Source organism: Zymoseptoria tritici, chromosome 12 (assembly GCF_000219625.1).
Source record: "Zymoseptoria tritici IPO323 chromosome 12, whole genome shotgun sequence".
Classification (NCBI taxonomy): Eukaryota; Fungi; Ascomycota; class Dothideomycetes; order Mycosphaerellales; family Mycosphaerellaceae; genus Zymoseptoria; species Zymoseptoria tritici.
In genome coordinates this window covers 64,965-78,556 of record NC_018207.1, presented here as the reverse complement: position 1 = coordinate 78,556, position 13,592 = coordinate 64,965, and the positions used below count along the sequence as shown (strand labels likewise).

The 13,592-nt window shown below is 54.3% G+C and overlaps 3 protein-coding genes across 3 annotated transcripts; 1 reads left to right on the top strand and 2 right to left on the bottom strand.

Moving 5' to 3' along the window:
- Positions 1–478: 478 nt before the first annotated feature.
- On the bottom strand, positions 479–2,127 carry MYCGRDRAFT_63982 (uncharacterized protein; the record flags this gene model as incomplete). The annotated part of the gene is made up of 4 exons (XM_003847799.1): positions 479–1,730; positions 1,784–1,796; positions 1,846–1,943; positions 1,998–2,127. The coding sequence occupies 4 exons, from the start codon at positions 2,112–2,114 to the stop codon at positions 585–587; spliced, it is 1,374 nt and encodes a 457-aa protein (XP_003847847.1).
- A 250-nt stretch (positions 2,128–2,377) lies between these two features.
- On the top strand, positions 2,378–3,418 carry MYCGRDRAFT_77167 (uncharacterized protein; the record flags this gene model as incomplete). The annotated part of the gene is made up of 3 exons (XM_003848200.1): positions 2,378–2,534; positions 2,588–2,676; positions 2,725–3,418. The coding sequence occupies 3 exons, from the start codon at positions 2,448–2,450 to the stop codon at positions 3,416–3,418; spliced, it is 870 nt and encodes a 289-aa protein (XP_003848248.1).
- Positions 3,419–3,688: 270 nt separating this feature from the next.
- Positions 3,689–10,113, bottom strand: MYCGRDRAFT_111379 (uncharacterized protein; the record flags this gene model as incomplete). Its single annotated transcript, XM_003847798.1, has 8 exons — positions 3,689–5,073; positions 5,123–5,995; positions 6,166–6,261; positions 6,923–7,071; positions 7,330–7,459; positions 7,614–7,647; positions 8,131–8,931; positions 8,986–10,113. 8 exons carry the CDS (start codon positions 10,096–10,098, stop codon positions 3,734–3,736), a joined length of 4,536 nt encoding a protein of 1,511 aa, XP_003847846.1.
- Positions 10,114–13,592: the final 3,479 nt, after the last annotated feature.

The following is a 13,592-nucleotide window of genomic DNA, read 5'->3' as shown; positions in this document are numbered from 1 at the left end:
GTTGTATCATGCAGCAGCACGAACGTGCCACCCTTGCCAGATCAGAGCCAATGCGAGTTCTCGAGCAATTGCCGACTTGTGCTAGGACAGGATATATAGACTTTATCGACTTTCGGATCATTTCTGCATGAAGCTAGACATGGATTGCAGACGATGTAACCTCGTGAGATTGAGCGGAGTGCTGCTGGCCGAGAACTCAATCGATGCCCTGGTCGGGAAGCCGTGGTTCTTGCTCACGAAGAGATCCTCAAGCTACCCTTGGCTCGGAAGCGACGGTCTCTCCGTCAGAGACTCTCCGTCAAAGGCCGAGAGTGTTTCCTGTACGGAGAATGCGGATCGTTACGAAGAGCCTCATGCACACAGGAAGCAGCTTGCCGCCGGAGCTGTCAAAATGAGCCATCCGAGACATGTGCCTATCCCTTAGAAGTGCCCTGCACGACGTGCACGATGTCCACTGTATCATTGCACTGCGGCACGGCGTGTCAGATGAGAGAGTTCCCTCGAGTGCTGACCAAGCCATCGGCCGAGCTCCCTTTGCGGATTCACACAAGGGGAGACCTGACACATTGATGCCGTCCAGCATCTCAACTCTCCCCAAACACAACTCTCGTACTGGAAGCCGTCTCCAGAGCACCATTGTCCACATCCCACCCCTTCTCCCTCAACGACTTCTCGTATCGCTCAAAGAACTCCTTTGCCCGACTCAAAGACCTCTCAAGCGCTGCGAGCTTCTCCTCAAAACCGTCCTGACCGGCCGCAGAATCGTCCTGAGCGTGGAACAACGCCTGCCACCACGCGATCAGCAAATCCTTTGGCTCAGCACCTTTTTTGAGGATGATGTTGAAACGAGGAACATCTTTCGTTGAGCGACGATCGTGCCAGAGGATGTAGCGGCTGGAGTTGTAGAGCGAGAGTATCTGAGAGAGGGTTTGTTGTTGGATGTGTGAGGCTTTGGTGGAGGTCTGAGATTCAGACACAGCCTCCAATAGCCTCAAGAAGGGCGTTCCGATGTCGCAGTAGCCCATGATGTCCCTTGTAGAAGTCCTGAGTACGCCATCCCACTCAAATATGTGCTCCACTGATGAAATCTCCTTGATCGAAGGGACAGTCTGCTGACGTTGCAGATGATGGAATACAAGAGTCGCACGCTGTCGATTCAATGTCCGCATCTTTACCGCACGTACAGCTCTCCGATTCGTCTCCAAGTGAATGGACAGCAGCCCAATCAAAGCGGTCCATGTGGCAAGCGGCGTCGTGATCCAGGAGATGACAAGACTTCCCGCCAGCATGCCCATGAGCGAGATGACCGTCTCCTGAGATGAGTCCTTGGCGTTCAGCTCTCCTAGGTTGCCCCACCGTGCGAAATGGGCGGAAAGACTGGCTTTGGAGCTCCCTGCTGCGACGCCGCAGAGTGAGCGTAGGATACTGCTGAAGCTGAGGATGACGATTCGGATCGGCTTGGGGAAGATGGGAGATAAAACGTCCAGAATGAAAGCACTGTCATTCAGCACATCCGCCATCAAGCGGTACATCTTGCACTCCGGTTCAAGGGATGTGCCGAAGCGGTGAGCGAAGAGGATAGTTGCGAGCCGCCCGACGGATTCTTGAAGAACAGAAAGCAGGAGAGCAGCGGTTGGAGAAGCCTTGGTGTCGCCGACGCCGATGCTGGAAAGCACGGCTCTGGAGGACAGCATGGCTGCTATACTGGAGGAGAAGGCTTGGAGGGAGTCCTGGAAAGGTCAGTTTCGGGCGGTGAGAGCGGGCGGAAGAGGATGGAGGATACATATATCTGGTATCTGCAGACGTCAGCTGGCGTTTTGGATATGATTCGCGAGCGCGGCTTACTCTGTATAATCTTCTGTGACGCTGTGCGGGAAGCCGGCTGGGAGAAAGACGTCCATTCCCTGCTGGAGATAGGACCTCTCATCGCCTTTCTTGGGAGGCTTCGAGACGATCAGTATGCTTCTGTGAACTCTCCTGCCAAAGCATATACTCACAATAACATCCACTCTGCTCATCCCTTTGGCGTCTCCGCCAGCGGAGCTCTGCACGTAGACATTGCTGACATTGTCCGCATTGTCATACTCGGTGATCTGTATCGGTGTCGACTCCATTGCTGCGCTGGTTGTCTCTGCAGACAAAAGGAGTCGTCCGTGTCAGACGACATGTTGAAAGTTGACAACAAGCATGTTTGGAGACGACAGGGAAGTGCTGTTGATATGCAACGAGCACGTGACCTGTATGCTTGTTGCGATTAAGCTTCGAGAAGCCGCGATGATGCGCTCATGCCGGCGTTCCGGGAACATCCAACCTCTCCTGTTGTTTCGACGCTGAACTCGACTTCTCTGCTGCCAATATCCGCACGATCGCGACAGGATTATCGCGGAGCCATCGACGACGAAGAGTGACGGAAAGAGTACTCCCACTACGGTGACAACGCAGCGGTCATGAATTTGGAACTCATCCCGGGCATCTTGCCTCCATCGAGGGAGACCTGGCAGACCATTGCGTGGGCATGGCAATTCCTCCCCCTTGTACGAGACACAATTCAGTTCATAGCAATGCAATACTAACTCGGCATGATCAGTTCTCCGTTGTCAATTGGATGACCGACTACTTCCCCATGGGCAAGACATCTGTCGAATCCCGCTGGAACCTTCCCGGGAAATGGGCATGGTACGACAATCTCAAATTTCACCTTTAACCACAGCTAACAACCTCTAGGCTCTTCATGGAAATCCCTGGTTTCATAACAGTACTCTACTGCATGTTCGCCATTCCCGCCCGCGAGAACCTTCCCGGACTTCCTTGGGCCAACTGGACCATGGCCGGCGTCTACACAATCCACTACATCTACCGCGCCATCATCTCCCCTCTTTTCCTCAACCCGTCCATGTCGCCTATCCATCCTTTTGTCTTCGTCAGCGCTTTCGCCTGGCAAGTCACGAATGGCCTCTCCATCGGCGGGTGGGTGGGCGGCTACGGTCCTCGCACCGTCTACGATTGGTCCGGAAAGCTGTACACCATCGAAGTCGGCCTCGTGATCTGGGGCTGGTCGTTCCTGGGAAACATCTTCCACGACGACGATCTGCGGGAGATTCGCCGCGCGGCGTTGCGCAGACAAAAGGAACAGGCGGCCAAGGACGGTAAGCCGCTCGCTGGCGTGGACAAGTTGTATATGATGCCGAAGAACGGATTGTTTCACTTTGTGCTGTTTCCGCACTATTTGTGTGAGTGGATGGAGTGGGTCGGATTCTGGATGATTGGAGGCTGGGATTGCGTGCCTGCGAGGAGCTTTTTGTTGAATGAGATTGCGACGATGCTGCCTAGAGCGGTTGCGGGGAAGAGATGGTACGTGGAGAAGTTTGGCAAGGAGGCGGTGGGAAATCGGAAGGCGATTATTCCGGGGTTGATTTGAGAGGGTGGATTGGAACGGTATTTGAGTGGCGGATCAGTGTGATGTGGGAAATGAAGGTGTCGGTGTCTTCGAGAAGTTATTTCGATGACGACGTCCACTCGAGCATGGAAGGATATCAGGACTGGAGTTTACAGAGTGACTGACTTCGGGACGATAGGCAAGTTTTGACCACAGCTATGGTAGTCTTGCAAAATTAATGATGATCATTAATGTCTCGTCGAGCTCAGTGCTCCTATACATTCACGTCCGCTGACGTTTCGTCACATTCAAGCAGCCAGCATTCGCACAGCGAGTTCTCAGCATTAAGACCTCCACCTACTCCATGCCCCAGTCAAACTCCATCCCCTCATGATCCATCGTCTGCGCACTCCCCAAAACCCCCAAATCACCCTCACCAAGCGTGCCGAGCAGTGTCAGAAACGGATCTTCTTCCGCCTCCTCCACACTGCTCGTATCTCCCGCCCCGCTTCCCCTCCCAGTGCTTCCGCTTTGCTGTAAGCTAAAGTCGTTCGAGAAATGGAAGTCGTTGAAGTGATGGTCCGCGAAGTCATTTGTATTAGAACTCCCGGTCTGGACGTTGGGTAAGGAGTGAGAATGATGCTGCACAAGTGCGGTGGCGTAGTCGACGTTCTCCGTCGACGCCGAGGAGTAGGACAAATTCGAGATTGCTGGGCGGTCGTAGGAAGAAGGGTGCGATTCGATGGACGCCCGGATCGTTGAGCGTGGCGAAGGGTATGGCAGAGTATTCGTCGACGCGGAGCGGGTTTTCTTGGCTGTGTGGAGGATGTGAGAAGACGGGTAGGAGGCGGTGGTGGGTCGTTGATTGGCTTCGTCTGAGTATCGATCGCTGTCGCGGCGGGAGCTTGTTTCGAAGGGCGTTCCGTCTGCGATCATAATGTCGAAGAACGTGACATATGACCCATCGATTGGTGCACCGCGGTAACGGTCGAAGAAGTCCTCCATTTGGAAGACTGGGGTATAGCGAGTTGAACTCGAGGAAAGGTTTTTGACGAGCTCTGCGTGGCTGGAGTAAACGAGTTGCAGAGTGTCTCTTTGGTGCTGCACGCCTGCCCAGATGGCGCGGAGTTCGAGAAGTTGATCCATAGATCTTGAAAGGTAGTCGGCGGATTTGTAGTATGATTCATTTGGGTGATAGGACATGTAGTGGACGCCGTGGATGTGAATGGTTCCTGCTGTGGCGATGCAGTAGCCAACGAACGATGGCCAGTCGAGGAGAGCTGAGTTACGACCCATCTGAACGAGTTCGGCGATGGCATTGGCGTGATGAAAGCAGATGTTTGTTGCTTCGATTTGCCAGGATTGATTCTGTCCCGTGCCGTTCAGTTCTGCGAGGTCGATGGGGAGGAAAGGTCGGTAGATGAGGCAGTGGACGAGGTGATATATTAACTTGCTCAGTACGATACTGGAGCCGTCGGGAGAGGTGAGGAGATTATTGATCGAGGCGAAGACATCTTGCGTTGCGGCGGACCAGCCGTCGAGAGCTGCTCGGATTCGCGACAGGGTAGATTGGGCGTTCCAAGGAAAGTGGGAGTCGCCTTTGACACCCCCTGCGAGGATGTAGCAGTTGGTGACGCCGAGTATCCTCACGATTTCCACGAGCATCCTTCCAATTCCTTGAGCGGCGCCCAATGCTCCTTGTATGTGTTAGCATGCATCTTCATTGTCCAAGTTTTCATCACATACCGGAAGAGTGCGACATACTCGACCTGCTCGAGAAGAAATCGCCATCTATCACGTTCTGCGACCCGAGCGGTCTCCACGCTGGCAAGCGTAAATGAATGGACTCATCTCCAATCAATGCCGGTCTCTTCGACCCAGTCACCTGAAATCGGTCCATCGCATAGCAGGTCCAGAACAGCTTCCTTCTCCCTTCCCTCTCCGACGAAGCTATCCTCAAATCCTCTGGCAGCTCAATATGCAGATTCAACGCGTACGCCATACTAATGGCGTGGTTCAACACCATCTGCGACTTCTTGCCTTTGCCATTTTGATAGTACGCCGTGGCCAAAAGGAGCAAAGCCTGCAGATTCTCGACGTTCGGCTCGTCGACATCGATTTGTGAGCGTGAGCGATCGGCGTGCAGCTGACTGAACTGGATGGCTGCTTGATATCCGCCGAAGAGATGAGGCACGACGCGGCTGGTGACTGCGTGGAGAGCGTTGACAAGGAACACCGGAAGGCGGCCATCTCGGAATCGGGCACGAGTGGCGCTCTCATCAAGGACATAGAACGGCTTGTTGTGGAGGCGGGCGAAGTAGGTGTCGAGGAGGGCGTTCGTGAATGCAATCTGTTCTTGTTGTGGAGGTGCGGTTTCCTGGACCCAGGAGCGAATGTTCGCGGATTCTGACAATGCAGGCTGAGGAGCGGTATTTCGTCGTTCGAATTTGAATTCTGCATTCGGACCTGTTTCATAGCCTTCATTGGCAGACCCGGCGGACTCTGCTTCCGGTGATGATGATTTTTGCTCCTCTTTCAGTCGAGCTTCCAATCCATTCACTCGTTTCAGAAGAGCCTCCAGAACGTCGGTTTTTGGTCCACGTTTCTTCGGTATTGCGTCTGAACCTCGCGGTCAGCCGTTGTCGTTTGAATTGTCGAGAAATTACTGACCATAGATGCAAGCACAATTGAAGACCTGACAGGCCTCACAGCTCGGCTTCATTCGATTGCATTTGATCTGAACAGTTTTAGCTTCTGTGTGGTTACTTCTCATTCCTCTCATGACCCACCTTCCGCTTCCGACAGCTCTTGCAATTCATGGTCTCCTTTGAATCCTTGCTCAATTTCCTCACTGGGAGACGATTGATCGGCCTTTGCATCGCGAGCTGAACATCGCCAGTGCCTGGCTGAGCACCGGCCATCGTGGTCATGAAGCTGGCGAGTCTCTTCTAGCAAGCAGCATGCCGTATACACAATTGCCAGTGCGTCGGTAGGATGTGGTATGACGTGAAAGGATATAAGAGCAGAACAGCGGATCGGCAATGAGAGAGAATGGAAGGAAGCAGAGGGCCAGAGAGAGGACCACGCGCGGGAGCTTTGACGCCAGTAGATCATCAAAAGAACGTCGCAACTTGGAGCTGGGTGTGGAGCCGAGCCATCTAACCCAAACTAACCGCATGTCGGTCCCTGGAAAGAGGAGGAGCTACCGCGACCACCGAGAAGAAGAAGCCAGGGAGAGCGAGAAAGCTCCACCCTTGCTGTCCATGTGCAGACCATGAGATCAACCAAATTCGGGATCCTAGCAGGATACGAGGGCGGGGTACATGGCATGCTGGTCGAAAAGGGTCTTCCTGTCGGTCACGCGGTTCACGCAACATGGAACATTACATTGCGTTCCTGAAAACGGCTCGGAGTTTGACCCCACTGGAGACCAGAAAGAGGCGTATTGCTTCCCTTCAAGCCACCAAGTCTTGCTTCGTGCGTATTCTGTGTGGGGAAGAGGGTCGTGATGACATCGCAGCAGCATGCTTATATGCTCATGCTTACCTCCTTCTTTCGGCCAGGAGGCAGCGAATGGACGAATCTCAATTACAAACGAGTCGATGACCTCGCAGTGCGGCTTCCCTCTCGCTTGCGTCGGCCGCCGAAGACCTCTCCACGATTCACCGCTTGTTCCTGAGTACCATCGAAATCTTCTGGAACAAATCCGGTCCATGATGATCCATGCGAAAGGAAGCGAAGGAAAGAAAAATGCGGGGGAAGAGTCTGAGTTCGGAGCGATTCCGAGGGGAGCGGACCAAGATCTAGCAATGATCAATATGTGCGAGGTAGTCTAATCCCGGCTCGTGCTCATCAGACGAATCGAAATGACCCATTGCTTGGGACTCCGGCAGAGACTTGATGTCATGCGGTGCGTGGTGTTGCGCCCGATCGAGGAGCTCGTCTATGCGTACCCTGGTGTGGAGGAAGAAGTCCGTCGGGTGAGATTGACGAAGAAATGATGGCGGCGGGTATTTCTATACACACGTTCGTGTGCTGGAGTCGAACCGCGATATTGCCGCTTTTCCCCACATGCCTGATCTCCTACACCGCAAGTTCCAACAATGTCCAAGTCTCAACAATGAACATGAGACATCTCTGGGCTCATGAGGTTCTACTACAGGTTCTCGAGTCATCGCTCCATCATCAACACGGTGCAACAATGGTCCATGGTCCAGCCTAATCTCCGGCTAAATACCTTGCAAGCGCGAAGCCACATGATTAAAAGAAGCCTACGAGGTTCGGTCAGGGCGCAAAGTCTATGCAAGCGCGACGATCTGGGGTCGGATGCCTCGTGTTCGGCGGCCGCTCCGGTGGGGGACTACCGGTCTTCCGAATGGGTTGCCTGAACGACTTCACGAGGTTCGGAAGTCGAAATTGTCTCCAATGTGCCACGGCAATCGACTGATGCAAACGTGGGTATGCCGGAAGAAGCCCGAGATTGAACAGGCTGCGATTCGTTCGACAGGTGGTGAGAAGTGTTGTCAGAGGAGAGCGAAGCAGTAACAAGTATGTACTCGCGGCACCAAGAGCGTCCGGTGTGCGTACGAAGGGCAAAGCAGTCCAATCCGGACAAACAACCAGAAGACGAGCGCGATGAATGTCAATCAGCCACATTCCTTCCTTTCGACAGCATGAAAACCTCCTCTTACTCAAGCAATCACACATCCACCCATTCTCTGCACGACCTCAATCGGTACTCTTACCCCACAAACCTGCCTCAGCGTCTCCGCCACGAATCGACACTGTACATCCACCGCATCGAAAGTCTTCCATCCCAGATGCTCTGCAATCTCTGCCGCCTCTGACGTTCCCTTTCCTTCCAAGTTAAGCAATACCCCTCGAGCCCTATCATCCCTTGTCGTACCCTTCACTCCCACCTCGGCGAGAAGCGTCAGCACCGGCGCAATGCACTTCGCCTGTCGGGCCGGCAAAGCGGTGATGACAACGACGGGTTCCTCGATGCGACTCAGCTCTTCCAGTCCACCAATCCTCTTGGTCATCACATTCTCAATGCCACTCGTAGCTTCGAATCCGATCGTGTAGATTGTAGCAACTCCCAGAATTCCCAACGCGTAGAGCGCTTCCGCAGCGGAGGACTCGTTGTTGGCGAGGACGATGGCGGAGCGAGAAGTGTAAGCGGAGGGAACAAATGCGGATGTCAGGGTGCTAAGGATGGCGCGGTAGGTCAGGTTGTCGGCGAGGAGGGGTTCGGCACCGGAAGTGGACAGCACGGTAATGGCATCGACCTTGCCGATTGAAGATGCGGCGGCGGAGAGAGTCGGGAGGCAAGGAGTCTGTTTGACGGAGAGCGAAGGTGTGATCGTGCAGCCGCCGAAGTTTGGTCGGCCGAGGGAGGCTGATAGGTTGGCTGGCGATGTAGTGTGGAGGGTGTACGGGAGGGAGAGCTCGTTCAAGCACTGCGTGTAGAAGTTGGCCGTGTGGTGGTGTTTATAGGAGGAGGCGTAGATGTTAAGGGCTGAGAGGTGGGAGGTAGCGCACAAGGTGGAGTTGATCTAGAAGGTTGCGGTCAGTGAAAGATTATGCGATAATCTGGGATGCCTCCATACCTGAGCAGCGTTCATCTCGCCTGGAGCTGCGTTGCCTTTCAGCAGCGGATGGGTGATCGGAGTTAAGACTTTGTTTATCGTCCGGGAAGGTTGTCCAACAGCGCCCACATTCACCCCACAGAACAATGCTTGCGGGTAGTCCCTCTGCACCATCGACCGGAAGCTCTCCAGCTCGTAATTCTCATCATGCGTCTTCGTACCCGCCACCATCTTGACGACATCTCCGTACACCGCGCCAAGTCTGAACAGCCTCTCAGCCACAGGCGAACTCCACATGAAAGCTCCTGAAAGATCATACCACGAAGAGATGATCTTAGTGTTTCCCTTCTCTGCAGCCAACTTCCGACGGATCACCTCCGGCATCGAGCCCTCGATTTCGATGTACTCACATCCCCACTGGATCGCCTTGCGGAGGTAAGAGTAGCACAGCTCCGGATTATCGGTTGGGAAGCGGCCATTCCCGTTGGTGGGGCGAATCGTGAAGACGAGGGGAAGGTCAGTCCGCTGCCTCAACAACATCACCTGCTCGCCTACGAACTCCAGACTCGGGATGAAATCGTACTGGCCGTCGCCTGTCGTGTCACGGAGCAAGTCCACTCGCAGCTCGATTGCGTCCGCGCCGATGGAGACGATGTCCAGATCGGGGAGGGCCCGGCGAACGTCCGGTAAGGCAAGTGAGAGCATGGTCGAGCGTTGCTTGCGGCTGATCTCGTCGTGAGGTTTGGCTTGTCCTAGAGTAAAACCCAAGAACCTCACCAGCTCCTTGCGACTTGTCGCTGGGTCGTTTTGGGAGTATAAGAACTCATAGTCGCAAGCTTGAATTAGCTTTCCATCCCTCTCTCCCTCATCAATGCAGTGCGTTGCGAGAACAACCCGGTCAAGTCCCTTGACATCTCGCACGTTGCAACCCTCAACCCCAATGACCGCCACCTCTCCCAACGATCCCATAGCACTCTCCTCGTCCACGAAGCGACAAGTATATCCCAGAACATCGGCGATCAGGCGCGCGATCCACTCCTGGCCGTGGTCAAACATGACAAGCAGTCGCGGAAGCTGGTGACCTGACACCCGCAAGGCTTTCAAAGCAGTGAGACTCTCGATACCCACGGCCATGTTGATATCGTCGAAGCCTGGTGGTAGGAAGTTGGTGTTGTAGTTGTAGTTCTAAGCCTTCGCGACTGCCTGTCACCTGATGGAGATATCGCTCGCGCCGTGCCCTGCACGAGTGGGTTAGCACCCATCTCTTAGGCTCGTCATGGTTGGAATGCTGGACCGCTGCTCACCTAGGTGGGTGCTATGGGATCGTCGGGTCTGCTGGGCACTCGATCGTCCGAGCTCAACACACATTGCTGGTAGGACTGAAAAGTCTCAAGTTCCACGAAAGATGTGGAACGCGAAGCTGTCCTTCAAGGGATAAGGATGGTTGATAAGAAGCTGTTGGTGAGAGGAAGAAGGAGGGAAGTAATTCTTCCGATATCTGAGGCGAACGATTCGTCCGTTTGATGGTCAGCAGGGATGTGCTGCTCCGTCAGACGCTTGCGTGACGAGATCTCGATTGGTGGTAGAGGTGTCGATGTGTTGTTGAAGAGAAGAACGAGGCTCGTCAACTTTTCTAGCAGCGATGAGGTAACACGCGCAGAGTCGCAATCAACCCTTACCACCGTGATGAAAGAGCTAGGCCGAGCCGGACGGCGGCGAGTGAGGAGTGGGGTGAGTTACCAGCCGGATAAAGTTCGTGTGCACCGGATGAATCGACTCCACGAATCGTGGGGGAGACCTGGAGATAAGGTTTGACCTGCAGACGGACGGTCGGGGTCCTCCACTTCCATCTCTCGGCACAACTTGATCCTCCAGCCTCATCATGGGGAGTCTGTTCGACATCGAGAACGCGCCGTTGAGGACGCTACTCGCTGCCATTCGGGATAATGTACGCCGACGTGTAGCGTAAACTGCATAGCCTTCCCTGATCGCCGATGATAGAGAGCTCAACAGACGGTATATGGGAGAATGATTGTCCAGAGGATAGGTGTTGGAATCGTCATTGGTGGAAGATGGTCAATGCTATCGCTGGAAGGCACTGGGATGATGACTGCCTGCAAGGCTGGCTTTTGTGCATGGTATTATAACTTCGAACGTGATTGCACGCCTCGAAACGCAAGATCTCAAGGAGCCGCCGCCATAATTGAGGCAAAGAGAATCGACGGGTCTCTTCTTTAACACACGCACGAGGACGAGGAAAGACTTCTCGATGAGATGTTCAAGTTTTGCTAACAGCATCGACGAGCCACACACTCTGCTGTCCATTGGAGATGTCGTTGTTGTCTTGCCGCCTGCTGTGGCCGTAAACCAGCACAGGCGCTGAGGAAAACGGTACAATGGACGCCCAGACACGCTCGAGGCATGACATCCTTCGCCAAGTACTCCGTTTGCTGTCTAGGTTTCGAGAAACCTACCGCTTTGAGATTCGCTAGACACTTTGTTTAACGATCCCTGTTAGCTCAACAGGCCGACGAAGAGTCACGGGCATCCTTTGGCATCCCGTAGGGCAGAGCCGGCGTTCAAGGACAGAAGAGCGGCAGGTAAATCGCATTGGAGCAGATATATCTCCTCCGCTTATCGATGTCCGTGTCTGCCGTGGGTTTATCCAATCGCTCCTCCACGCCGCAGCCTGACCTGATGCCCGGTCGCCTGCCCTGCCATCAAGATCTTCTTGCGCAGCTCGTCTAGGCCTGTCTTGTCCAGAGTACGGCTCAAAGCTACACGAAGGTGAAGAGAGAGGCTCTGGATGGGCTGGGTGGGAGCAGGTCCGAGGAGTGAGGAGCGAGATGCGGTATTCGAGCGAGGTGGTTCGGTAAGGTCGATCTCGTGCGCGAATCAAGGTAGTGCTACGAAGGGAATGTGCTCCGCAGCGTAAGGCCATGTGTCCCGCACATGGACGACAGGCGGCGACTGGAGATGCAAGGAGACCTGTCATGCGCTGAGCGCAAAGTGAGCTCTCCCGCACTGCAAGAGGGATTCAAGAAGGATGAAGTCGACAGGGTCGAGCGGCAGGTCGTTGCCTCCTTTCCCTCTTAAGCTGTGCGCAGGCGGCGGGATCAGCGAATATGTATACCTCCGCATCTGCCGTTCTCCGACTCGAGCTCAACCGTCCTCACCGAGGAAGAACAAGCAATAATACCAACGCACGACACGGTAGCTGCGCATATGCGAGGTACATACGCGTGTCCCGAAATCGCACTTCCGTCCAGCTTCCCCAACACGAAAGGTGGCTGAACTCAAAATCTTTCAGTGCAAAGCCGCCAAGCGCTGATCAGATGGCGATCTCATCTCATCGTGGTCATCGCAGGACTCGCCGCTCGCGGTGCCCTCGCAGACGTTGCCACACGGACGGATATGAACTTTGTTGATGAGTGTATGCTGTGGATTGCTTGTTCGGTGGGCATATGAGGGCGTTGTTCGGAAATCGCTGCGTGTACAAGCTGCCCAATTGAGAAGAGTGGAGTGGGCTGGAGATTCTGGACTCCACTGCCGGGCCGGAGGATATTTTGCGCGCTACGGAGATTCGGATAGTGCGGCTGATTTTACAGGGGCAAGGTGGTGTCTGTAATCTCGATTAGGAGAGGGAGGGCAGGGTTAGAGGCCAGAGCGGAGATGGGCAGGTCGAGAAGAGGAGGAAGAAGAAGCAAGAGATGCAGCGAGCTGTTCGTCAAATGCGAATACGTGAAGAATACAGCATTCGGCATTCACTGCCGAAGAGACCGTTGTCTGGTTGAGATGACAACCACCGTTCCTCTCTATGCCATGTGGGAAAATGCTGTGCATGGCGTATGCAGAACCGATGATTTCCCGCGCTCAGAATAATCCGTTTACTGTACATGGGCTGTTCACTATGAAACGGTCAAGAAACAGGCGGATCCATGCGGCCGGTTCCCGCAGGATGACGGGAAGAAAAGTCGCATCTTCTGTCGCACTGCAGATGCGGAGTCTCATGCTGTGTCTCTCCGCGTCTTCTCCACTTCAACGTGCGACCGGCGTGGTTTGCACAAATTAGGTGGGGTCTCGATCGACAGCTGGTGGGACTTGTAGTATATCTTTTAGTTCCGACAGGTGTTATTTCGAGCACACGGAGACGAGAGTGAGTGCATCTGGCTTCAGATGCGGATGCCACGGAGATTGACGCCTGTTTGCAGAACTATTGCGTGCGGGCGAGGGCTGGACTTGATGGACCCCTGGCTACGGCTACCGCTCGCGAGCTCGGACACTGGGCCCGCCTGTCGCCCGCCAACGAAGCCAGCACAAATGATATGCATGGGGTTTCGCAGTTTGCAAGGGCATAGCGAGGATGGAAATAAGACTGACTCCACAGCATCCTTGAGTTTGTGAGGTCCAGACTCTTATCACTCGCTTCTTCTCAGCGCCGCGTGCAATTCATCTCGCTCCAGCTCATCAGCAACACGAACATCCGACCAGTCTCCTGATCAGCCTCCCTCGCATCTTCGTCACCTGAATGATCCACGAGATGAGCAGTGAAATGACTTTCGATCAGGCGTTGCCAATAGTCCGCCACGAAGGCTTCGCGCTCACATTGTGAACTTTGTTCTTCGTCT